Source organism: Anomaloglossus baeobatrachus, chromosome 2, assembly GCF_048569485.1.
Source record: "Anomaloglossus baeobatrachus isolate aAnoBae1 chromosome 2, aAnoBae1.hap1, whole genome shotgun sequence".
Lineage (NCBI taxonomy): Eukaryota > Metazoa > Chordata > Amphibia > Anura > Aromobatidae > Anomaloglossus > Anomaloglossus baeobatrachus.
Window position 1 is genome coordinate 397520680 of NC_134354.1, and position 26963 is coordinate 397547642.

The following is a 26963-nucleotide window of genomic DNA, read 5'->3' on the forward strand; positions in this document are numbered from 1 at the left end:
TGCCCATGGCCCCTATAGATCGCACAAGTCCCCCTGTGTTAGATATCGCCCCCAGGCTGCTGCCCAAAGTAAAATAAAACCCTCTTTCCTTATCTCCTCCAGCGCTGAGCTCCCTCCTGTCTCCCTCCGTGCTTCTGTTCTTCCACTTCCTGGTTCTCAGTGCGGTCATGTGATCGGCACAGCAGACTGAGCTCTCTGCCTGATCACAGTGGAAGCAGGGACACGGGGAGAAACGCTGCAGGGGTAAGTAAAGATTTTTTATTTTAGAATGAGCAGCAGCCTGGGGGCCAAATCTAACACAGGGGTGGGCATGTGCGATCACACTGGGACGCAGGCTCATATAATATGCACCGCTGCCCCAGCCCCTCACTGCGTGCGATTTCAGCACCATTGGAGATGGACAGCGGCTGTGCATATTATATGAGCGGGTGCAGGAGATCAAAGGCTGCAGCCCGCAGCGTTCCCCTGTGCTCCAGAGCTGCTGCCCCCACCTCCCCTGGACGCTGCAGTGTACATATATATACACCCCCCCCCCGTATATCCGGCGTATAAGACGACCCCCCACTGTAGCCATTATTAAGGGGGTAAAAAGTCGTCTTATACGCCAGTATATATGGTATATAGTGTGTGTGTGTGGGGGGGGGGGGGGTATTTAGCCAGCTACCAATTATGCAAGTTCTCTCACTTCAACCATGTCTAATTTGGCAAGATTTTTGGCAAATTATGGTGGAAAATAAGTATTTGGCCAATAACAAAAGTTCATCTCAATATTTTGTTATATATCCTTTGTTGGCAATTACAGAGGTCAACGTTTTCTCCAAGTCTTCACGAGGCCTCTTTCACACGTCAGGGATTCTGGTACGTATGTTGCAGTTTTTATACGTACCAGAATCACTCACATATGCAGACCCATTAAAATCTATGGGTCTGCGCACACAGTGGTATGATCCGTGAAACACGTACCAGAAACACACAGACATTGAAAATAAAAAGCATTTTACCTCACCTTCTCCAGTGATGCTCTCTCCGGCCTCTGCTGCCTGCTGCTTCAGAGCTGGCTAATAACTAGCATGCATATTCTTGTATGCAGGCAGTTGACCCGGAAGTAGCTGCAGCAGGGGCGGAAACACAGCCGACCCGGAGAATTCAGCACCACGGACAGCAGGAGTGGAGACAGGAGAGTTTATCTCCATGTGCAATCAGGGATGACAGATCGCGTCTCACAGATTGCACATGGACAACCTACATGCGCCATGAATCACGACTCACGGAGGGACATATCCACTTTTAAACACATCAGTGAAAAACGTCTTTTTCACTGACATGTGAAACAGGCCTAAGGTTGGCACACACTGTTGGTGGTAGGTTGGCCCATTCCTCCATGCAGATCTCCTCTAGATGTTTTGGGTCTGTCGCTGGGTAACACGGACTTTCAACTCCCGCCAAAGGTTTTCTATGGGGGTGAGCTCTGGGGACTTGCTAGGCCACTCCAGGAACTTCATGTGCTTGTTACGAAGCCACTCCTTTGTTGCCCTTACGATGAGCTCGGGATCATTATGTTGAAAGACCCAGCCACATTTCATCTTCAATGCCCTTGCTGATGGAAGAAGGTTTGCACTCAAAATCTGATGCTACATGGCCCCATTCATTCTTTCATGTACATGGATCACTCGTCCTGGTTCCTTTGCAGAGAAACAGCTCCAAAGCATCATGTTGCCAGCCCCATTCTTCACAGTAGGTATGGTGTTCTTTGGATGCAACTCAGAATTCTGTCTCCTCCAAACATGACGAGTTGTGTTTCTACCAAAAACAGTTCTACTTTTGTTTCGTCAGACCATATGACATTCTCCCAATACTCTTCTGGATAATCCAAATGCTCTCTAGCAAACTTCATACTGGCCCGGACATGTACTGGCTTAAGCAGGGGAAGACGCCTGGCACTGCAGGATCCGAGTCCCTGGTGGCGTAGTGTGTTACTGATGCTGTTACAGTGGTCCTAGTTCTATGCAGGTCATACACTAGGTCCCCCCCATGTGGTTCTGGGGTTTTTGCTCACCGTTCTTGTGATCATTTTGACCCCAAGCGATGAGATCTTGCATGGCGCCCCAGATCAAGGGAGATCATCAGTGATCTTGTATGTCTTCCATTTTCTTCTTAGTGGAATTTGGAGTGTGACTGCTTGAGGTTGTGGACAGGTGTCTTTTATACTGATAAGTTCAAACAGGTGCCTTTACTACAGGTAATGAGTGGAAGACAGAGGAGCCTCTACAAGTTACATGTCTGTGAGAGTCAGAAATCTTGCATATTTTTAGGTGACTAAATACTTATTTTCCACCATACATTTTCCAAAAATATCTTGACAATCAGACAAGGTGATTTTTTGGATTTTTTTCCCCTCATTTTGTCTGTCTCTCATAGTTGTGGTCTACCTATGATGTCAATTACAGGCCTCTCTCATCTTTATAAGTGAGAGAACTTGCACAACTGGGGGCTGACTAAATACTTTTTTTCCCCACTGTAGTTCTAAATTTGAATTAATTCTACGAGAGCTTTAATTTTTAATATAAAATTTTCTAAAAGCTATATTTTATTAAAAATCCATATGATTTACAAGCGCCAGTGATAACATATCTGCCGTGTGCAGGGTATATTTTGCGGTTCACAGAGAATTTTTTTTTATTATTTAAAATAAATAGCAACACCTTTGTGATGGACTTTTTGCACAGTCTTTTTCCCATTCTTCCAAGAGCGATAACCATATTCTTCTTCAAAAAAAGCACATAAGAGTTTATTTTTTGCGGGACATGTTGCAGTTTTGAATTACACCATTCATTTTAACATGTTATGTACTGACTAGTGATGCGTGAATATCTTTTGCACTTTTTGTTACTTGTACAAATATTAAAAAAGGAATTCGGGATATTCGTTACTCGAGTATTTTGGTGCTTGACTCGTGAGTGTCGAGTTATCTCCCCACATGTCTGGCGCCTGATTTTCAGCCACTAAACAAGCGGGGATTGCATCACAATCAAAGTAATACTGTAACCATCCTTGCTACTGGAATTACTGAGATTGGCAGGGATGTGGAGAAAAACAAAAACACACACACACACACACACACACACACACACACAACCGCCTACCTGTGAAGAGCAGCGCATGTAAAGAAGACAACTGGGGACTAGTATTCTCAGGCAGGGAAGGTTCATTGATATTGGGCTCTCCCCAGCCTGAAAATAGCAGCCCGCAGCCACCCCACAATTGTTGCATTAGATGCTCCAATTATGGTGCTTTACCCAGGTCATCCCAATTGCACTGCTGTAGTGGCAATAGGGGTGATATATGCAGTTGATGGCAGCTGTGATTTGTGAAAAATTGCAGATGCTATTAAGCCCTGGGTTGGTAATGGAGAGGTGTATACGAGAGCCCCCTCCCCCCCAGATTACCAACCCTGGAAATGGGGGGGAAAAACCCAAAAAGTACAAAGAGAAAAATTAAAAAAAAAATTATGCATACTTTCACCAATTAAACCCCCCCCCCCCCGCCCCCCCCAAAAAAAAACAACAAACAAACACATCTGCAGGTCTGACGTAATCCCAGCTCTGCTACCTGATCATCCACATGCTGCAATGATGGTAAGCGCAACTGATCACTGCAGCTCCTGGGACACGCTGAGGGGCAGTGGGGGCACCCGACAGAGGCAGTGACGTTAAATCAGGTCACCGGAGTTCCCAAGGTACCAAGTGTGACCACCCGTGAACCTGCTGCCAGATTACATGACAGTGGCATACCAGTCCAGCAGGCAGGGCACTGGAGTTCACACTAGGGCCTACATTGCACTCCGTGAACTCAAATGAACCAGGATTGCTGGACTGCTGTGCGGTTGTGTCCCACAATCTGACAGTTCGGCTGTGGGTTTAACAGAGCTCTGAGTGTGAACTCCAGTGACCTGACTGGATTACGGTGCTGCAGTGTCCCGCATTCACTCAGAAGGTTCACACAGAGGATGCTGCAAGAACCACCAGCAGTGACCTCAGTTAGTGTCGGACTGTGCTGCCGCCGTGACACTCGGTCAAATAGTCCAGCATAGCACAGAGTTCACCTGAGGTCACTTCTGCCAGCTCCCATGCTGCTCTCATTGTGTCCTGGAGGCTGCAGTGAGTGGTCACAAGTTCGAATGTCAAGACCCACCATGGCTTCAGATGTAGCAGAGCTGGGATCGACGTGGGATGTCGTGTGGATTACGTCAGACCTGTGGGGGTGTTTAGGGGGTTAATTGGTGAAAGATTGTATTTTTTTTTATAATTTAAAATAAAAAGGATTTGTGGTTTTGTGCTTTTTACTTACAGAGATTGTAATGGGAAGGGGTGGGGCTCCTAGACACCTCTCCATTACCAATCCAGGGCTTAATGGCAGCTGTGATTTTTGATAAATCACAGCTGACCTCAACCGCACATATTACCCAGATTGCCACCGTAGCAGGGCAATCCAGATGAGCCGGGTGAAGCACCACAATAGGCGCATCTAATGGATGTACCAATTGAGGAGAGGATGCAGCCTGCTGGTTAAGGCCCAATAACCATGGACCATCCCAACCTGAGAATACCAGTCCCCAGCTATCCGCTTTATCTGTGCTGGTTATTAAAAAATGGGCAGGAGTCCACATCAATTTTTTAAAAGTAATAATTATAATGATTTAAAAAGTTGGGGGGGGGGGGGGCTGGATTTTTGATAACCAGACAAGATTAAGCACACAGCTGCTGTCTGCAACGCTCAGCTGTCTACTTTACCTGCGCTAGTTATCACAAATAGGAAAGGGACAGAGTGTGGTAATACTCTGACAAAATCGTTCCCAGAAGCAACCTGTTTTTTAGAGATGGATCCAGTAATCTTCCCCATGCTGTTCTCATTCTATTTCAGCACTTTTTCATCCATTCCACCCTCACCATGCATCCTGGGAGTGTCCGCTGGAAGATTATTAGAGTTTCCCATTGATTTGCATTAGATTTCTTATTCATGACGAATATTTCGTACTGAGACAAATAACCTGAACATTTCACTATTAGCCTATCACTAGTACTGACACTAGGGAAAAAATTCCAATTGTGCTCAAGTTGTGAAAAAAAATTTCCATGATTATCTAATTGGGTTTTTTTAAGTTTTTCTTTTTATGACATTTATTGTGCAGTAATCGTGATGAGGAAATCTGATTCTTCAGGTCAGTACGATTAAGAAAATATCACATTTTTTTTAAAATATATTTTATAACTTTGTAAATGGCATTACAAAATTGCAAATGCAAGAAGTCTTGCAAACAAAATGAATGAATTGGAGACTCTTATGTCAACCATGGATTATGATGTGGTGGGCATTACGGAAACCTGGCTGGATGAAAGCCATGACTGGGTGACAAACATACAGGGTTATAGTACATTTAGGAAAGACAGGAAAGACAAAAAAGGTGGTGGGGTGTGTATATTTATCAAATCTAACCTAAAACCTGTGTTGAATGATGACATTGGGGGGAACTGCAACAATGTAGAGTCAGTATGGGTAAATGTACATGGGGAGGGGAATAATGGAAAAATGCTAATTGGAGTTTGCTATAAGCCTCCTAACATACCTGAACATATAGAGGGTGAAATGCTGGAACAAATTGAAAAAGGCAGCTAATAATAATAAATCGGATTCTTATTATGGGGGATTTCAACTATCCAGAAATACAGTGGGACATAGAATCTTCTGGTTGTGCTAAAAGCTGTAAATTCTTATCTAACATTCAAAACAATTACCTCTCTCAGATGGTAGATGAACCGACGAGGGGAGATAATTTGCTAGATTTGGTCCTGTCAAATAGACCGGATACAATTTCAGATCTACAGGTCCGGGAGCACTTGGGCACCAGCGATCATAATATGGTAAGCTTCAACGTAATATTCAATAAAACATTTCAAAGGGGAAATGCTAAAACCTGGAATTTTAGGAAAGCTGATTTCAACAAATTAAGGGAAGAGCTTAAATGTGTAGATTGGGACAAAGTCATGGTAACTGGGGATACTGAACGTAAATGGGGAAAGTTTAAGGATATACTGCTAGAGTCCTGTAAAAACCTTATACCCTCTGGTAATAAAACGTCCCGGAATAAAAAGAAACCACTATGGATAAATAAGACTGTACAAAGTATAATAAAACAAAAACAAAGGGCGTTTAAAATCTTGAAGGCTGAGAATACAGAAATAGCATTGCAGGAGTATAAAGATATCAATAGGCAATGCAAAAAAGAAAGCAAACAAGCAAAACTAGCTACTGAAACAAAAATCGCCAATGACATTAAAATAAATCCCAAAATCTTTTATAAATACATTAATGCCAAAAGGAAAACAAAGGATAGTATTGGCCCCTTAAAATATAATAAGTTAGTTATAGAGGACAAACAAAAGACTGAGATATTAAATAGGCATTTCTCTTCTGTGTTCACCAAGGAACTGACTGTAGCAGGCATCATTCAACAAGTGAAAAATCAAAGTTCACCACCCGATATAATTAATTTAACACAAGAAGAAGTACGCCTACGTCTGAGAAAATTAAACATTGACAAATCCCCAGGGCCCAATGGCATTCATCCACGAATATTAAGGGAATTGAGCTCCGTAATTGACAGACCGCTGTATCTCATCTTTTTAGACTCGCTTGTAACAGGGTTGGTGCCTCAGGATTGGAGGATTGCCGATGTGGTACCGATATTTAAGAAAGGTAAGAGGGTAGATCCAGGCAACTACCGTCCAAGTAAGCCTGACATCAGTAGTATGCAAAGTTTTTGAGGGCATTTTAAGGGATGACATGCAAAAATATGTTGCAGAAAATACCATAATAACTGACAGACAGCATGGATTCATGAAAGATAGATAGTGTCTAACCAACCTGTTGGGGTTCTATGAGGGGGTAAGTGCAAACCTGGATATTGGTAATGCAGCTGATGTGATTTATTTGGACTTTGCAAAGGCATTTGATACTGTACCACATAATAGCCTTATACTAAAGCTCCAGAAGCAAGGACTAGGGGAAACTATATGCAACTGGGTAAGGAATTGGCTAAAAGATAGGAAACAAAGAGTAGTCATAAATGGTACATTCTCTAAATGGGCTATAGTCAGCAGTGGGGTGCCACAGGGATCTGTGCTAGGACCAATTCTTTTAAATCTCTTTATTAATGACCTTGTGGATGGGATTGATAGTACAGTGTCAGTCTTTGCTGATGACACCAAACTATGTAGGATATTAAAAACTGACCTTGATAGTATAATATTACAAAAAGATCTGGATAAGATGTCAGAATGGGCAGATACTTGGCAAATGAGATTTAATGTTGATAAATGTAAAGTAATGCACCTAGGACGGAGTAATCCTATAGCTGCGTATACATTAAATGGAAGTAAACTCGGGACTACAGAACAGGAGAAGAACTTGGGTATTCTCATTACAAACAGGCTGAGCAGCAGCATTCAATGTCAAGCAGCAGCTGCAAAAGCAAACAAGATTCTAGGGTGTATAAAAAGAGATTAGATCCCGTGATCCCAACGTATTGTTACCCCTCTATAAATCACTTGTAAGGCCACATCTGGAATACGGGATTCAGTTTTGGGCTCCACATTTTAAAAAGGACATTCAGAAGTTAGAGTCAGTTCAAAGGCGGCTAACTAGACTTCTACAAGGGATGGAAGGCCTCCCATATGATGAGAGGTTGAAAAAGTTAGATATGTTTAGCTTAGAAAAAAAGACGTCTCAGAGGAGATCTCATTTATATGTATAAATACATGTGTGGTCAATATAAAGGACTGGCACATGACTTATTTCTTCCAAAGACAATATTAAGGACCAGGGGGCACTCACTGCGAGTGGAAGAAAAGCGATTCAGACAGCTAAATAGGAAAGGGTTCTTTACAGTTAGAGCGGTCAGACTGTGGAGTGCCCTACCACAAGAGGTAGTAATGGCAGACACTATAACAGCTTTCAAAAAAGGGCTGGATGATTTCCTCAGTACACACAACATTGTTGGTTATAAATGACTTTGTGACCAAATGTAGAACTGGTGGAGGAAGGTTGAACTAGATGGACCTAGGTCTTTTTTCAACCTAAGTAACTATGTAACTATGTAATTACAAGCCAAAAATTATTTTTTCATTGATTGTGTGGTGCAATTTTGTCTGTCAAACTTACATAGGATTGTACTGACAGTTACATGGGATACATGAAAAAAATGTAAATGAAAATAGCCATTCAAGAAGTCCTACTACACTGAAAGCCAGGTCTGCCCTTTCGTTACCGGATATTTTCAGTGTTGCAAATAAAAAAAAATAAAAAATTTAAAATTTGTCAGGGGAGGAGGGGGAGAAATATTTGAGGCACTTTTACGACAAAATTCATCAAAATTATGCCAAAAGGAAAATAATTTGCTTTTTTCTGGTCTCAAACGTCTGTCATCAAAAATAAGAATTATTCTTACCGATAATTCGGTTTCTAGGACCTTCCACGACAGCATAGGAGGTTGTCTCTCCACGCCCTAATTGGGACAGGAAGTTCAAGAGGTTTAAAAGGACCCTCCCCCTCCCACAGCCAGTGTCTTACAAAGAATCCATAGCATATGAGAAGTACTACACATTCAGGAATACATGAATACATAGGGGAGGGAATTACCTGCTGTCGTGGAAGGTCCTAGAAACCGAATTATCGGTAAGAATAATTCTTATTTCTCTAGTCCCTTCCACGACAGCATAGGAGGAATACCAAAGAATTGATACCTAGGGGGGGACCACAGCCTGCAGGACTTTCCTGCCAAAGGCCAAATCCCTGTTGGAATCCAGATCCAGACGATAATGCTTCGTGAAAGTATGGAGCGAAGACCACGTAGCCGCCTTGCAGATCTGCTCAGGGGAGGCCCCCCTACCCGTTCGGCCCAGGAGGCAGAGGTAGCCCTGGTGGAGTGCGCCGTGAATCCAGTAGGCGGAGAGAGATGCTGAGCGAGGTAGGCATCTCTAATTGCTCGCACAATCCAGTTGGCGACTGTACTCTTAGCCACCTTCTTGCCCTTATTGCGGCCAAAGGGCTGGATGAACAGGTTAGAATCAAGGCGCCAAGAAGCAGTAACCTCTAGGTAGTGCAACACTATCCGACGGACATCCAAAGAATGAAACACTTCCTCACCCGGAGTCCGAGGATTCTGACAGAAGGAAGGCAGGACGATGGACTGCGAACGGTGAAAATCCGAAACCACCTTGGGAAGGAAGGAAGGGTCCAGCTGAAAAACAATGCTGTCATCTCTGATGGTCAGGTAAGGTTCCCTAACGGACAAAGCCTGAAGTTCGCCGACTCTGCGAGCAGATGTAACAGCCACAAGAAAAGCAGTCTTGTGAGAAAGGGAACGAATGTTACAAGAGCACAGAGGTTCAAACGGAGACTGAGATAGTCCTGTAAGGACCACATTGAGATCCCAGCGAGGCGTCAGGACCCTCTGACGTGGACAGAGTCTACTAGCGGACACAAAGAACCGACGGATCCAACGATGATCTGCCAGAGCCGTGTCAAAGACTGCACTGAGTGCTGACACCTGAACTTTCAGGGTGCTAGGCCTAAGACCTAAGTCTAAACCACTTTGGAGAAAGTCCAGAATCTGCGCAATATTAGGCCGAAGAGGGTCAGGAGGCCGAGAACCACACCAGGAGGAAAATCTCTTCCAGATTTTGTTGTATATACTATTAGTCACAGGTTTACGGTTCTTCTGCAGCGTAGCCACAACTTTGTCAGAAAGCCCTTGGGCCTTCAGTCCCCGGGCCTCAGAAGCCAGGCAGCCAGTTTGAGTTTCTGAGGAGCCGGATGGAAAATCGGACCCTGCGACAGTAAGCTTGGGTCCGAACCTAAGAGGATTGGGCCGTCTATTCCTAGCGTCAGGACCAGGCTGTACCAACTCCGCCGGGGCCACAGAGGGGCCACCAGTATAGTTGGGACCCCCTCGTCTCTGATCTTCCTCAGGGCCCGTGCGAGAAGAGGAAGAGGGGGGGACGCGTAAACGAGGCGAAAGGACCAACTGTGGCAGAAAGCGTCCACCCCTAACGCCTCGTCCCTTGGGTTCAGGGAGAAATATGTTGCGACCTTGCGATTCCCTGCCGAGGCAAAGAGGTCCACCTCTGGTGTACCCCACCTCGCCACTAGAGAGCAGAACACCGCCTGATCCAGGCTCCATTCCCCCGGATGAACATCCCGACGACTCAGGAAATCCGCCTGAAGATTGAGGGAGCCCTTCAGATGGACCGCAGAAAGGGAGAGCAGAGATTGTTCTGCCCATTGAAAGATTCGGGAGGACACTGATTTCAGGGCGCTCGAGCGTGTACTGCCCTGATGGCGGAGATGTGCCACCGTAGTGACATTGTCTGAATATACCAGGACGTGAGAGTCCCGGACGAGGTCCTGAGCCGCAAGGAGGGCTTCCCTGACTGCCCTGAGCTCCCGGTAGTTGGAGGATTGGGAACTGACGTAAGGACTCCAGACCCCTTGAAATGGGGAATTTGCCACCATTGCCCCCCATCCTCGTAGGCTGGCATCTGTGGTAAGTGTAACCAGGGGACTCTGAGTCCAGGCAACCCCCACCTGCAGGTTGGCGGGACTCAGCCACCAGAGAAGGGATGAGGAGATGGACTCCGAGAGGCGAAACCTTCTGTTTAGGGATGACGGGAGTCTGTCCCAATGTGCCAGGATATGATCCTGGAGACACCGAGAATGGGCCTGAGCCCACCTGACCGAGGGAATGCAGGATGTCATGGAACCCAGGGCCGACATAGCCGCTCGAAGCGTCGGGCGAGCCTGCCTGCGGAGTGTTGATATTTTGGATAACAGAGCTATCCTGTGGCCCTCTGGGAGAAAGGATGCCTGTCTGTCGGAGTCCAGCAGCACTCCGAGAAACTGCCGAGTGGAGGAGGGGGTTAACTGATTTTTTGAGATTGGGAATCCATCCCAGAGACCGAAGGATTCCCAAAGACCTCTCCACATGGTTCCGGAGGGTTGGAGCAGACGGAGCCATGAGAAGAAAGTCGTCCAGATACGGAACTAGACAGATACCCTGCAATCTTATGAAGGCGACCACCTCTGCCATGATCTTGGGAAAGATTCTTGGAGCAGAGGAGATCCCGAAGGGAAGTACATTGAATTGGAAATGAAGTACTTCCTCCCCGTGAAGTACCGCAAACCTGAGGTATTGTCTGTGTCCCGGATGGACGGGTACATGGAAGTAGGCATCTTTCAGATCGATAGAGGTCATCTGATGGTGTAGACCTATCAGGGGAATAGCTGATTTCACTGACTCCATCTTGAACCGCCGGTACCTGACCTGACGGTTTAGACTTTTTAAATTGATAATTATACGGACGTCGCCGGATGGCTTCTTGACCAGGAAGAGACGGGAGTAGTGTCCTACCCCTTCTTCCTGACTCGGGACTGGGGAAACGACCCCCGAGTGCACTAGCTCTATAATCTTTGTGTACAACAGAGTCTGTGAACCCGGTGACGCCAGCGCAGTGACTCGGAGACCCGGAAGAGGGGGGGAAAGGAATTCTATGAGAAGACCGTCCGAGATGATCTTCAGAACCCATTGGCAAGAGGTTATGGACTGCCACTGGGTAAGAAACGCTGAGAGTCTTCCCCCCACCCGGGCCGAGTCACTGTTTGTCCTGCTGAGGACGTTGCTGATGTGGAGGGATGAGGATGTTTCTCCCTCTACCTTTGGGATAGCTCCACCTGCCTGCCTTCCCTTTCCCTCTGGGCTGGGAGGCCTGAGGCATCGAGGGACGAAAGGACCGCTTCCTGTTAGGTCTAGGATCGGGCAAGGCCTTACGATCAGTCGCCTTGTCCAGGATATCATCCAGGGCAGGCCCAAACACTAAATCCCCTTTAAACGGAAGGGAACAAAGCCTCATCTTAGAGGTGGAGTCTCCACTCCAGGCCTTAAGCCAGAGGGCACGTCGGGCAGAGTTAGAAAGCACCGAGGTCCTGGCTGCCAGGCGGACAGATTCCACCGAGGTATCTGCCAGAAAACAGGTAGCCTTCCTAAGCAAGGGAAGGGATTCCAGTAATTCCTCCCTAGGGGTCCCTTGTGAAATATGAGCCTCCAACTGGTCTAACCACCTAATTAGGGACCTGGATACGCAGGTGGAGGCAATGTTGGCTTGAATAGAGGAAGACGATGCCTCCCAGGACCGCTTCATCAGGCCCTCTACCTTCCTATCCATCTGATCCTTCAGTTGGGAAGTATCCTCAAAAGGAAGAGCCGTTTGCTTAGCTACCCTAGCCACCTGAACGTCCACCCTTGGGATCTCCCAATGTAGTCCCGAAGGTTACAGAGGAAACCGGCGTCTAAGGTCACTCCGTACCCGCCTCTCAGGACATTCCCATTCCTGAGAGACAATATCCAATATATTGGCATGAACTGGGAATCCCAATTGTTTGACTGACTTCAGGCCAGCAAACATTTCGTCCTGGATTGAAGGAAGAGACTGCACTTCCTCTAAACCCATCGTGCTCCGAACTGCCTCAATAAGATCCCCCAACTCTTCTGAGTGAAAGAGAAAGGACTGGGCAGACCCCCCAGATGGAATTCCGTCATCAGGACCCTCAGAGGTGGAATCAGCGTCCTCCTGATCAGAAGGGGTCGACTGGAGTCTCCTCTTTTTTGGAGGAGAGGGTCCAGTAGCAGGGCCAGGAGCAGGGCCAGGAACAGGGCCAGGAACAGGGCCAGGAACAGGGAGAGAAGCCAGTGAGGCCCTAATCTCCTGTTTCATCATGGACCGCAACTCATCTATCAGAGATGGTTGTTCGGCCCTAATAATCTGGTCCGTACATTGCTGGCAAAGCTTTTTATCCCATACTGCAGGGAGCTTCTTTATACAGATGGGGCATTTTTTAATTTTGTCCACTGTCAGGTCTATCAGGCTTATCGGACTTGTCAGTTTTTTCTGACTTCTCAGGCTTCTCTGATTTCTCATTTCTGTCAGTTTTCTTGGTGGCCTTGTCCTCCTAGAAAACACAGAGCAGAGAGCCATAAATCAACTGATGAGACCTATGTCCAAGGGACCATTCCCCTCCATACTCACAGTAGCAGGGGGCACACTGGGTTCTGCAGAGGCAGCTGCAGCGGAAGACATGACAGGGAGCACGGTCTTACCATGATCTGATGTCTTCGTGGCAGCCCTTATGGAAAAGGGCCTGCCACCCCAGTGACGGTGCACGTTTTCCCCGCCTCCCGCATCCGGTCCTGGGCAGGCCGAGTCACTGTCGGCGTGTCTCCACGCTGCCTCCGCAAACCGGAAGCGCTCGACCGGAAGTCCGCAAGACCGGAAGTCCCGCCCCCGGGAGCACTTCCGGATCGCTCCGGCAGCGTGCATGCGGGAAGCGGCCGGTGGCTCAGGGAGGACGCCGGCCGGGGAGCTCAACAGCCTGCATCACCCCTCAGGAGGATCCGGAAGGCTGGAGCAGCGGTCCCCCACAGCGTGAGGGAACAGCAAGGGAGGAGCGGCGAAGGCCCGACCGATGCTGTCCGGCTGAAGGTAATAGGGGGAAAAAAAAAAAAAATATATACTGCAGGTCGCCGGCCACCACAGCATAGGAGAAAAACAAAACCTCTCCATGCCCCATGGGGACAGGAAAGACACTGGCTGTGGGAGGTGGGAGGGTCCTTTTAAACCTCTTGAACTTCCTGTCCCAATTAGGGCGTGGAGAGACAACCTCCTATGCTGTCGTGGAAGGGACTAGAGAAAGTTGCTAATTTTGTACTCTTAAACTACACCAAGGTGGCGGCGGGGGTGGAGTTCAACGGAATGGGGTCAGGTACAGTTACCTCCACTGATCACCAGACCATGTGCCTTGAGCTTCTATTCCACGCTCTATGAATCCATGCATCTCTTGCTCCGCTCTCCGATGAGTGAGGATCAGCAGTGAAGGGGCACAATATTCAGGGGAGCACTTCTGCACATTTATTTTAAACAAATTGGCGGAGGGAGGTCTGTGCTCCTGGACCCCCATTGCCCAAGGCTGCTGACATGGTCACGGGTATGTCTCCATACACACTATAAAATGGGTATGTTAAGAAGTCCCAGGTCCAAAAGGCCAACGGTCCTAATCTAGCGATGAATAACTATAGTGCAATTGAAATTACTTTGTTAGGAAAAAGCATCCAGCCTTTTTTTTTTTTTTTATAGTGGTGGGGAGGGACCCATTAAAGAAAGAAAGAAAAAAAAAATAAAATCAAATTATTGACTCATGCCCATTTGACCCAGTTACAAAAAGTGAGCAGAGCTGGGATGGGCAGGAGCTGTGGTGACCACCGTTGAGCACATTCAGGATGAGCGACAGTGTTCGCTACGCCACAAATCTTACTACAGCAGGGTCTGGAGTAGGATTTGTGGTGAGGCACACGCCACTTGTCTGATGCTCCCGATTCATTAAGTGTCTTTACTCCATCACACCCCCCTCATCAAGGCCGGCAATGCTGGTTTTTATGAGTCGGGGCTGTAGTGTATGCCAGTAATAGCTCTTCTAGCAGCCTTGTAAAGTGGAAATGGATACAGTAGGTATTTCAGAAGGACATGCTTTCATTGGTCAGCGAAGCTTGTATTTCTGAATGACAATGCTGTAAGTTATGACAGATCACTAACTGATCTTGGCTTGATCTGTGACAGATCTGGACTCCAAGTATTGGGAGCAGCCATGGTAAGAGGTCACCTTTGGATAGGGTCTATCCATTAAAAGGCAAAAAACAGTTGCATCTTTGTAGCAGACAGGTTAAGGAATATAGGCGGAGGGTTTCATGCTGCATCTAGGAAGTTAAAGATTAGTCACTTGATCTCGCTCAACGGCGATAACTGCAGAAGAAATACTGCGGAGAGGGAAAAGTCAATTCTGCTCATTAACAACTGCACTTCATTTAGTTATGGTCCCCTCCACATCATCCAGTTGTTTAAGTGTCCGGATATTCTCTTAATGACCCATGACTAGCCATGCAGTAGTCTACCTGCCTTTGATGTGCGCTCACACATTCCCTGCCCAACTCACCCTGTATATTGCTATTCACTAATATGAAGGTTTAAAAACAACTTATAACCACTTACCCTATGCTAATTAGGCGTGTGATGTGTTGCAAGGGTGTTCGTTCCCCTGACTAGTCAGCCCAATTCTATGTTATCACGCCCCTGTGGGTGTGATAACATGGTTTCCACAAACTGGCGCCAGTGGCAGCTCCTGGAAATCTTGTGTATGCGTGCGGCTCATTTTGTCCTCAGAAGTAGGGTGGGTGCTTCCCGGCTTCAATAGGCGCACTACACATGACCAGAAGCTCAGAAGACATGTATGTGAGCCATCTTCTGAACTGCCGGTCATGTGCAGTGCATCAAATGAAGCCGGGAAGCACCCACCCTGCTTCTCAGCGGCACTGACGCTGCCAATATGAGCCGCGCATATACCCCCTGTCACAAACCACCGGGGGGGTCACTCAGAAATCCCCCGCGCTGGCTACCAGTACGTCACAATCGGGGGGTAACAAGTGGGGGTCACCCCTCCTTTATACCTCCCGACCGACAGACAGAGCACGTGACGCGCTCTCTAGCGCCCCTCTTATAGTCAGGCCAATTATGGAATTGCCCGACAATAAGCAAGGAGGCCGCTATACTACTTATGCCGATTATTGAAGGGTCCCCGGTGAGAGTAAGGTATATATTCCCCCGACCTCCGCGGGCGGAATATATAAAATCTCCCCGAATCTCACTGGCCTCCCCCCAATAATCCTTGGCACAATTCGCTGCCACCAACCGATTTACGGTAACTATTAGCCGAACACACAGACGTGGGATTCAAGATCGAGATAACAGAACAGCCCAAGATTAATTATATAATTTAATCAGCCTAAAGCACACTAGAAACTACAATATATACAATAGGGAATCTACAGAATATACATAGGTCAGAGTACAGTTACAATCAAAGCATGGGTTACAAACAGGCATACACAGTTCCAGCAGTTACCTTGTTGCGTCTGGCCACAGGGGGGCGCTGTAGACCAGGTTTCCAGGAACTCCCTCACAGGTCTTTCCCAACCAGGCCCCCGAGCAGAAGAACACTGGAAAATGGCCGAAGTAGGGTTATCAACCTGGGCAGATCCAGGTCCCCTCCTACCTTCGTGACCTCACAGGGAGCACTGCTCCACCCCTGGCTGGAGTTATGGACAAAATCCACAACATGGAATATGGCCATAACTTTGCCTGGGAGCGTCGTAGGCGGACGCCAATGCTCTCATTGTGACAGTTATGAATTTAGCTACAGAACGAGGGGACTCATGACCTGTCTGCCAGTTCCCCATTGGCTGATATCACGCCTGGGGCATTTCCCAATGTCCTGCTCCCATAAAAAGGGTGTGCCGGCATCGTCCGCATGCAGAGACACCATTTTTATGGTTGCCATATTTATCGGAAATATGGCTTGCGAGATATGAACCATTTTTTACTGGAGTCGTTCTGTCTGGCTATTTCCATAGCCTTGCTAACTAGCTAGCAGCCCCCACTACAGGGTCACGGCAGGGAGTCATCCTGTGTCCATTGTCCCTAAGCCACCTAATTTCCATATCACAGGACATGGCCATGGGGTTTGTTGCTAAACCAGTTGTGTGAAGGAAAGGGGGGTGACACCAGGAGAGGGCTTCCTGACATACTTGAATATCATGATTTATCGTCATATCTCCGGATTTACCTCACACCTCCCCCCTTTTGAGGGCGCTAGGGGGCAGCACACTCCGGTGTTCCCCCGTGCGCCCGTCCGCGACCTCTCCTTGTCGGGACAGCCCGTCTGCGTTACCGTGGTCACGGCCCCTTTTGTGGCGAATGGTGAAGTTGTATTGCTGGAGCGCAAGGCTCCATCGCAACAGTCGCCCATTCGTCCCAGAGACGGTGTGCAACCAGCTGAGGGGATTGTGGTCCGTCTCCACGATGAAGTGGCGCCCGTATAGATAGGGTTGCAGACGCTGCAGGGCCCACACTATGGCCAGGCACTCCTTCTCCATCGTGGAATAGGCAACTTCCCTTGGTAACAGCTTCCTGCTCAGGTACAAGACTGGGTGCTCTTGGCTCGCAGAGTCCACCTGGCTGAGCACCGCACCGAGGCCGAAGTCACTGGCGTCGGTCTGTACTACAAACGGCCGCGTGAAGTCGGCTGCCTGTAGCACGGGCGGGCTGGACAGGGCGTCCTTTAGGGCCCGGAAGGCTGTCTCGCAGTCCATTGTCCAATCGACTGCAGAGGGCAGCTTCTTCTTGGTGAGGTCCGTCAAGGGCTTTGCCAGGCTACTATAGCATGGAACAAACCTCCTATAGTACCCAGCGGTCCCCAAGAAGGACATCACCTGCTTCTTGGTCCTGGGGGTGGGCCAGGATGCGATGGCTTCCACTTTCTCAGGCTCGGGCTTCAGTGTTCTCCCACCTACCCGGTGACCGAGGTACTGGACCTCGCTCATGGCCAGCTGACACTTTCCCGGCTTGATGGTCAAACCTGCCCGGTGGATCCGCCTGAGCACCTGTGCTAGATGCTCTAGGTGGTCCTCCCAGGTGGGACTGAAGACGGCAATGTCATCTAGGTACGCGGCCGCGTACCCTTCAAGTCCCTTGAGCAGGGTGTTGACCATCCGCTGGAAAGTGGCAGGGGCATTCCTCATCCCGAATGGCATCACCGTGGACTCGTACAGTCCAAATGGGGTAATAAAGGCAGAGCGTTCCCTGGCCTTGCGAGTCAGGGGGATCTGCCAATATCCCCGGCTCAGATCCATGATGGTCAGGTACTGAGCCCCGGCCAACTGATCGAGCAGGTCATCGATGCGTGGCATTGGGTACGCATCGGCGACCGTGACCGCATTGAGCCCCCTGTAGTCCACGCAGAACCGAGTGGTTCGGTCCTTCTTAGGGACGAGGACTACAGGCGAGGCCCAAGCGCTGTTGGATGCCTGGATCACCCCCAGCTTCAGCATCTCGTCAATCTCCTGGCGCATGTGTTGCTGCACCTCCAGGGAGACCCGATATGCTGAACGCCGGATCGGGGGATGATCCCCAGTGTCCACGTGATGGACAGCCAAGTCAGTCCTTCCGGGTTGGTTGGTAAACAACCCCCGGAAGGGGAGGAGGGTGGCCCACAGCTGGGACCGTTGGTCTTCCAAGAGCTGGTGGCCAACCTCCACATCCTCAATGGATCCGCCTGCCCTAACCTGGGCTAGCATATCCAAGAGGGTTTCCGCTTCTCCCTCCTCGGGCAGGTTGCACACGGGGAGCGCACATGCCTCCCGCTCATGATGTGCCTTCATCATGTTCACATGGAAGGGCTTCCGCCTTCCACGGGCAGGGTCCAGGGTGACCAGGTACGTTACAGGGTTGAGCTGCTGGTACACGAGGTATGGGCCTTCCCAGGCTGCCTGAAGCTTGTCCTGTGGTACGGGGACCAGTACCCACACCTTTTGACCCACTTGGTAGGTCCTCTCACAAGCGTTCTGGTCGTACCAACGCTTCTGATCGGCCTGGGCTTGAGCCATATTGTCGTGTACCAGTTGCGTCAAGGCCTGCATTTTGTCCCGGAAGCGCATGACATACTCGATAACCGACACTCCAGGGGTGGCCAAATCCCCTTCCCAAGCCTCTTTCACCAGAGCCAGGGGGCCCCGCACACGTCGCCCGTACAGGAGCTCAAACGGTGAGAATCCTGTTGAGGCCTGTGGAACCTCCCGGTAAGCAAATAACAGGTGTGGGAGATACCGCTCCCAGTCACGCCCATGGGAGTCGACCAACATCTTAAGCATCTGCTTTAAGGTGCCATTGAACCGCTCGCACAGGCCATTAGTCTGTGGATGGTACGGGCTGGCCACCAGATGTCGCACCTGGACTTGCTTACAGAGGGCCTCCATCAGCTGGGACATGAATTGGGTCCCCCGGTCAGTGAGCATTTCCTGGGGAAAACCCACTCGGGAGAAAATCTCCAGCAATGCGGTGGCCACCTTGTCAGCCCGAATGGACGACAAGGCCACTGCTTCTGGGTACCGGGTGGCATAGTCCACTACCGTCAGTATGAAGCGTTTCCCGGAGCTGCTGGGGATGGCCAGCGGGCCGACCAGATCCACAGCCACCCTCCTGAAAGGCTCATCGATGATTGGCAGAGATACCAGTGGGGCTTTGGGGCGTGGCCCCGCCTTCCCCACTCTCTGACAGGTTTCACACGAACGGCAGTAGGCAGCCACATCGGCCCCCATTTTTGGCCAGTAGAAATGCTGGTTTAACCTGGCCTTGGTCTTAGCGATCCCTAGGTGTCCGGCCATCGGAATCTCATGTGCGATCCGCAACAACTCCGTCCGGAACGGATAGGGTACCACCAACTGTCGGTCCCTGGGCCACGCCTCCGGTGAACCCTGCTGGACCGTGGCCCGGTACAGCCGTCCTTGGTCCCAGACCACTCGCTCCGGGTCCGAGTCCGAGGGAGGCTGTGCCGCCTGCTCCTTAAGAGCTTTCAGGCTGTCGTCAGCTTCTAACGCTGCCTGAAACCCCTGACTAGATGTGGCCAGAATCGACGAGACTGTCACATCTTCAGTCAGTACCCCGGGACCTGTGTCCTGGCCTCCACCTGACTCGGCTGCCACTTGGTCAGAAGGGGAAGAGCTATCGGACCTCCGGGAGGCCCCTTGGCTTCCAGCACTCCCACTGCGGGTGACAGCGGCCACAGCCGCTGCGACCGTGGGTCGTGCCTGCTCCTCCTCCGTTCCTGACCAAGTCGCCGGTTCAGGCAGACCTACCTGGCTTCCTGACACCCCGGTTGTGGGGGAACCATGCACCGAGATCTTACCTGGGAGCACTTCCGCTCCTGGACCGGCCCCAATCTCACCTGCCTGTTCCCCTCCTGCAGCAACAGAACCCCGCTGTGAAATCTCTGGGGACCCCACATTTGCTGTGGTAGCCCCCACCCCACACACTGGTCCTCCCCCTGCAGCACCCTGCTCTCTGCTTATCCCTGCAGAGGGCAACAGATCCCAGCTCACAGGCTGGTTACTTGTAGAGGCATTGTCACACCTTTCTCTGACCCCCTCCCCTGTCACAGCTGCAGCTGTGTGTGTGTCTATGGTGTCTATGCAAGCAGAAATATCAGAGTTCACTCCCTCCTCCCTTACATCATTCATAGATAACACATTAACATTGTCCGGAGGCATGTCAGTACGGGCTGAAGGTTCAGCCCTTGGTTGGGGCCCAAACTGGGAGGTTATCTGCCCCAAATCTGTCCCAAGTAGCACGTTTGCAGGGATCCGATCAGTTACCCCCACCTCCCTCACCCCCCGCCCTGCGCCCCAGTCCACATAAATGTCAGCAACAGGCAGCGCCGGGTCAGTGCCTCCAATCCCGGAGACAGCGAGGGTTTTTCCAGGGATCAAGTCTTGGGGGGACACCATCTCAGGCCGCACCAGAGTCACCTCCGAGGCGCTGTCTCGCAGTCCTATGGTCACAGACCGGCCGACGGTGACAGGTTGGAAGCTGTCCAGGGACCTACCACCACCCCCACCCACACAATACACCTTGGGCGGCCCTTGGGACGGGGACGGAGCCGGGGCCTTGGGACGCTGAGGGCACATGGCCTTGAAGTGTCCAGGTAGGTTGCACTGGTGGCACCGTCTTGGTTCTGCCACGGGCCTGGAGAGGGGAGTTGAGGGGGACACCCCCTGCAGTCTAGGGGCAGGTGGGGCAGTCGCAGAATTCATCTTACCCCCTCTCCAGGTGCTGCTGGTGGCCGCTCTCCTGGCCTCAGGGGCCCGGTTGTTGGTGTAGTCATCGGCAAGGGCAGCTGTAGCCGTGGACCCCTTTGGCTTCTGGTCTCGGATGAACTGGCGGAGATCCTCAGGGCAGTTCCACAAGAGTTGCTCCGTGATGAACAAGTCCAGGATCTCCGGTCCGGTGGAAAGCTGCAGGCCTTGGGTCCAGTGGTCGGCAGCTCGGGCAAGTGCCCGCCGGTGGTCAGCCCAGGAGTCCTTTGGTCCCTTCTGTAGGCTCCGGAACTTCTTGCGGTAGGACTCTGGAGTGAGGTTGTACTGTTGGATCAGGGCCCGCTTGATGGTGTCGTAGCCCTGATCTGCCTCAGCAGGCAAGTCCCCAAGGACATCCAGGGCCTTACCCCTTAAACGGGGGGTCAGGTATTTGGCCCACTGGTCCTTGTCCAGATGGTGCTGCAAGCAAGTCCGTTCAAAAGCAGTCAAGAAAGAGTCCAAGTCTCCATCCTTCTCCAGCACTGGGAAGTCCTCAACACGGACCTTTGGAAGTTTGGTGTCTCGAAGGTCACATGTGGCTGATGAGGGCCGGAGCTGAGCTAGCTGCAGCTGGTAGTCACGGTCTGCCTGTCGCTCTCGCTCTTCACGCGCTGCCTGCCGCTCTCGCTCCGCAGCCTCACGCTCTGCGTGCCGCTCTGCCCTGCGCTCTGCCAGGAGTTCCTTGTAGCCCTTCTGGTCTCCAGCCTGGAGAAGGGCCATAGCCATTTGAAGAAGGCTATCCGAGCCTCCCAGGCTCGGTGGAATGGCACGTGGTGATCTGCGGCACGCTGCAGAGCTAGGCGATTCACTGTCCCTTTCAGAGCGGAGGGCTGGCATCTGGCTCGTTGAGGAACCTTGGGTGAGCTCCTCCTCATCTTGTCCATAATTGCCAGCTTGTGCGCTGTCCTCGGCAGAACGGTTTTCTGGCGCCGAGCTCCTGGAGGACTCGTGGGCAACCTCCTCATTGCTGTCCACAGCACCGTCCTCCCTCTCTTCGGCTCCTGCCTTAGCATTGGCCAGTTGCATAGCTCTGCTCCTGGTGCCATCAGCCATTCTTGCAGACTTTTGGTCACTGACACAGAACTGACACCTGATGCCTCCACACACCTTACAGTATCTGCACTCTGACACTCTAGTGTTGAGCTAGTCTGAAGACCCCAGCAGCCACAGCTGCTGCAGGCAGTCTTTAGTGTCTGGGAGTATGGGTCTCACACTCACACACACTATTATCTCGATCCCACCGCTATGCCACCAATATGTCACAAACCACCGGGGGGGTCACTCAGAAATCCCCCGCGCTGGCTACCAGTACGTCACAATCGGGGGGTAACAAGTGGGGGTCACCCCTCCTTTATACCTCCCGACCGACAGACAGAGCACGTGACGCGCTCTCTAGCGCCCCTCTTATAGTCAGGCCAATTATGGAATTGCCCGACAATAAGCAAGGAGGCCGCTATACTACTTATGCCGATTATTGAAGGGTCCCCGGTGAGAGTAAGGTATATATTCCCCCGACCTCCGCGGGCGGAATATATAAAATCTCCCCGAATCTCACTGGCCTCCCCCCAATAATCCTTGGCACAATTCGCTGCCACCAACCGATTTACGGTAACTATTAGCCGAACACACAGACGTGGGATTCAAGATCGAGATAACAGAACAGCCCAAGATTAATTATATAATTTAATCAGCCTAAAGCACACTAGAAACTACAATATATACAATAGGGAATCTACAGAATATACATAGGTCAGAGTACAGTTACAATCAAAGCATGGGTTACAAACAGGCATACACAGTTCCAGCAGTTACCTTGTTGCGTCTGGCCACAGGGGGGCGCTGTAGACCAGGTTTCCAGGAACTCCCTCACAGGTCTTTCCCAACCAGGCCCCCGAGCAGAAGAACACTGGAAAATGGCCGAAGTAGGGTTATCAACCTGGGCAGATCCAGGTCCCCTCCTACCTTCGTGACCTCACAGGGAGCACTGCTCCACCCCTGGCTGGAGTTATGGACAAAATCCACAACATGGAATATGGCCATAACTTTGCCTGGGAGCGTCGTAGGCGGACGCCAATGCTCTCATTGTGACAGTTATGAATTTAGCTACAGAACGAGGGGACTCATGACCTGTCTGCCAGTTCCCCATTGGCTGATATCACGCCTGGGGCATTTCCCAATGTCCTGCTCCCATAAAAAGGGTGTGCCGGCATCGTCCGCATGCAGAGACACCATTTTTATGGTTGCCATATTTATCGGAAATATGGCTTGCGAGATATGAACCATTTTTTACTGGAGTCGTTCTGTCTGGCTATTTCCATAGCCTTGCTAACTAGCTAGCAGCCCCCACTACAGGGTCACGGCAGGGAGTCATCCTGTGTCCATTGTCCCTAAGCCACCTAATTTCCATATCACAGGACATGGCCATGGGGTTTGTTGCTAAACCAGTTGTGTGAAGGAAAGGGGGGTGACACCAGGAGAGGGCTTCCTGACATACTTGAATATCATGATTTATCGTCATATCTCCGGATTTACCTCACACCCCCGATTTCCAGGAGCTGGCGGTGACATCAGCTACTGGAAATCATGTTATCACGCCCACAGGAGCACGATAACCTAGAGAGAGGGCCAACTAGTCAGGGGAACTAACGCACCTAATGCGAGGTTTATAAGTCAATGTTTTAAAAAAAATCATATTAGTAAAAAGCGATATACAGGGCTGGTTAGGGAGGGAATTTGGGCACACGGGTTACAAATGATGCCGAGTTGGAGGGTAGAGGACCTGACATTCTCTTTAAAATTAAACAAAAAAAAAAAAACAAAAAAAAACATACAACCAGAAAACTAGAAAGAGGTTTCCATTTTCTGTACGTGAACCTGGAGTCAGCCATCTTACCGGAGCATTTAGAGATCACAGCAGCCATGTGACTGGGAATTAAGTAATCTATGGTTTTCTTTATGGGAAGATTAATATTTTTATGGAAAATATTATTTTCCTTGTAAATTGCATAAGCAAACATTCCCTACACAGTGTGCATTAACGTCTTTCAGGACAATTCCTTTATGCATCACCCACCCTAGCGGGGAAAGTGTGTGGGTGTATTACAGATCAGACGAATAACCCCAGACCGCTCGAACAATGCTCTTCAGTGATGAGTGGACGTTCAGCACGTAACATTGTTCCTACAGGGCAAAGCCAAAAGGGATGACCCTACTGGTTGCCAATTCCAAAATGGCAGCACACTCCCATTCCTGTAAGAATTCAAATTCCTCCTAGAAGACATTTTACATATTAAATGTCTCCTTATATGACACTTTGGTTCGCCTCTCCTAGGTTTCTGAGTTTACCATACCCACAGTTTGGAAGAAGGCGCCATCACTCACCTTACTAATGTGTCTGGCTTACTAAGCTGGTTGTTTGGAATACAGTTCTCCGTTGGATCTTTGTGCATGCTTGGACTTTTACTAGTGCATTTCTTCTTGTCGTTCTTGCTGGAGGTTGAGGAAGGGATAGTCCCATTAGATGAGCTGTGGCTCCGAGGAGATGAATTTGCAGTCCCTGTGGTGTTCTTGTAGTTCTTAGAGGAAGTAGTGCACATGTCCTCCTTTAAAAGGTTCTCTGTACTCCCCAAGTCATTATTTAGTCGTTTACTGTTGATATGATTCTCCATATATTCAATCTCCTGTACTTTAGAGTCTGTGGGCTGAAGGATGTTGTTGTTAATCCCCAAATTGTGTCTTTTCACATCCTTGTCTTTGCCCTTTTCTTTATACTCCAGCTCCGGTAACATGCTGGATATTTTTTTATTTGATGAGAGTCCGTTGTGCTGTAACAGTATTGAAGAATCCATTTCAGATAAACCCTTGGCGGCTGTAGTAGAGAAAAAAAAAAAGTTATTACCCAGAATGGTAACGGATACTGTCCACATCAGGACAAAGGCATAATAAGAGCCACTTCCACCAGTTGAGTAAGGTGTGATTGCAGCCATTTTTCTGAGGGTACCTACCTTCTTCTGCTTCCCTTTCTTGCCTCTGTAACATCTGCTGCTCTGGGGGAAGTGCCTGCTGCAGGAGCTGCATATAAAACTCATTCTCCTTCTGTACCTCTTTCTGTTTTCTTAACCGCATTTTATAACTGACATAGCTCTTAAACCCAAAGCCTAAAGTGACCACAGGATATCCAATACTGTGCAAAGACACAAAAACAAGGGTCATATAAACGTGAGACGAAAAAAAAAAAAAAAAAAAAAAAAAATTAAAAAAAACTGCTCCAAATATACAAATGCTGCATTTTGTGTGTAGTCCCCCCACCCAATTTACCCAGATTTGAGACTTAAGCGGCCTTTACATGCTGCGATATCGCTAGCGAGATTGCAAGCAATTGTACCCGCCCCCGTCGGTTGTGCGACACGGGCATATTGCTGCCCGTCGCGAACAACCTCGCTTCCCCCGTCACACGGACTTACCTGTCCGGCGACGTCGCTCTGGTTGGCGATCCGCTTCCTTTCTAAGGGGGCGGTTCGTGCGGCATCACACGGCAGCCGTCCAATAGAAGTGGAGGGGCGAAGAAGAGCGGTACGTAAACATCCCGCCCACCTCCTTCCTTCTGCATAGCCGGTGGAAGCAGGTAAGGAGATGTTCCTCGTTCCTGCGGTGTCACACATAGCGATATGTGCTGCCACAGGAACGACGAACAACATCGCTAATGAGAGGTAAACAATTTTTTGTTTTAGGACGACCTCTCCGCGGCAAACTATTTTTGCTGCTTTTGCGATAGTTTTAGGTCGCACATAACTGTTATACGCTACGATATCGTTAATGACGCCAGATGTGCATCACAAACAACGTGACCCCGACGATAATTCATTAACGATATCGTAGCGTGTAAAGCCCGCTTTTGACTTGTACATTGTAATAATATTTTTATATTTGTGGAGTTTTAAGGTCACCATGATAAATCTAAGAGCCAGTTTTGCTTTATGGGCCTACATTTCATAACCATGTAGTGAATATAAAAGGTTACACACCCTTGTTAAAATGCCAGGTTTTGTTAGGTTTAAAAAAAATTATATAATATATATATATATATATATATATATATATATATATATATATATATATATATATATATATATATATATATATATATATATATATATATATATATATATATATATATATATATATATATATATATATATATATTATATATTATATATTATATATTTCTCCACTACATTGGGGAGGAATTAATTCCTGCTGTTGGGGGACGACTTCTCACGTCTGGTGTAGTGCATGGTCGCAGTACGTCAGTGTTGCTGTAGGAGGCACCGAATTTATTAAGAATCACACACCATAATGAATTCTGCCCCGCTTCTGAATGTGGTGCACCCCGCCAGAAAGGAAACTACAGATTAGGGACTTGAGAAGCATCTTGTGCCTTGTACCCACTTATCCCAATTTAGCCCATTTCAGCAAAGCCGATTCAAAACTGGCATAAAAATGCAAAAAGCCACAATGGCCTTCAGTTTTGCCACCGTAGCTCACATGCCAGATACATGAAGAATATTAGAGATTGTTGTCACATGCAGTACTTGTAAGAAATTCCTCCTTTAATGTTACTGTAGACTTTTTACATACTTCCAGACCAATTTTCTTGTCTTTTCATCAATTTTTGGAGGATAATCAGTTCTATGTAATGTCACTGCTATGCCAAATTCAAAGGGAACCTGTCAGGTGCAATATACACACAGAACCACGAGCAGTTCTGGGTGTATATTGCTAATCCCTGCCTAACCGTCTCTGTATACACTAGCATAGATAAAGGGATCTTTAGAAATACGTTTTCTAAAGATCTTTTACTGTATTCTAATGAGCAAGGGCAGTAACCCCCTGGACGTTAGTTCCTGGCCAGTCGCCCCCATTAGCATGTTTGTACGCCCACAGGGGCATACTAACATGCTAATGAATACGCAGCGTCACAAGATGACCTCTCACCACACTGCCGGCATTGCGTCAGACGCCGGATTTCCGTACAGTGCGCATGATCCCGGAGTTTCGGTCATGCGCACTATGAAGCCGGGTGTACCCGTCTTGGCTTCAAACTGAAGTAGTGCGCATGACC

At 49.0% G+C, this 26963-nt stretch overlaps 1 protein-coding gene across 1 annotated transcript in view; it reads right to left on the reverse strand.

Annotated features, from left to right (window-relative positions):
• The window catches only part of MACO1 (macoilin 1), a 102138-nt gene that overhangs the window by 22883 nt on the left and 52292 nt on the right, over window positions 1-26963 (reverse strand). Inside the window, exons 5-6 of the mRNA XM_075336075.1 lie at window positions 24847-25025; window positions 24224-24710 (exon numbers count right to left, since the gene is read on the reverse strand). Of these exons, the coding sequence (XP_075192190.1) occupies window positions 24224-24710; window positions 24847-25025 (666 nt within the window). The remainder of the gene's footprint in view (window positions 1-24223; window positions 24711-24846; window positions 25026-26963) is intronic.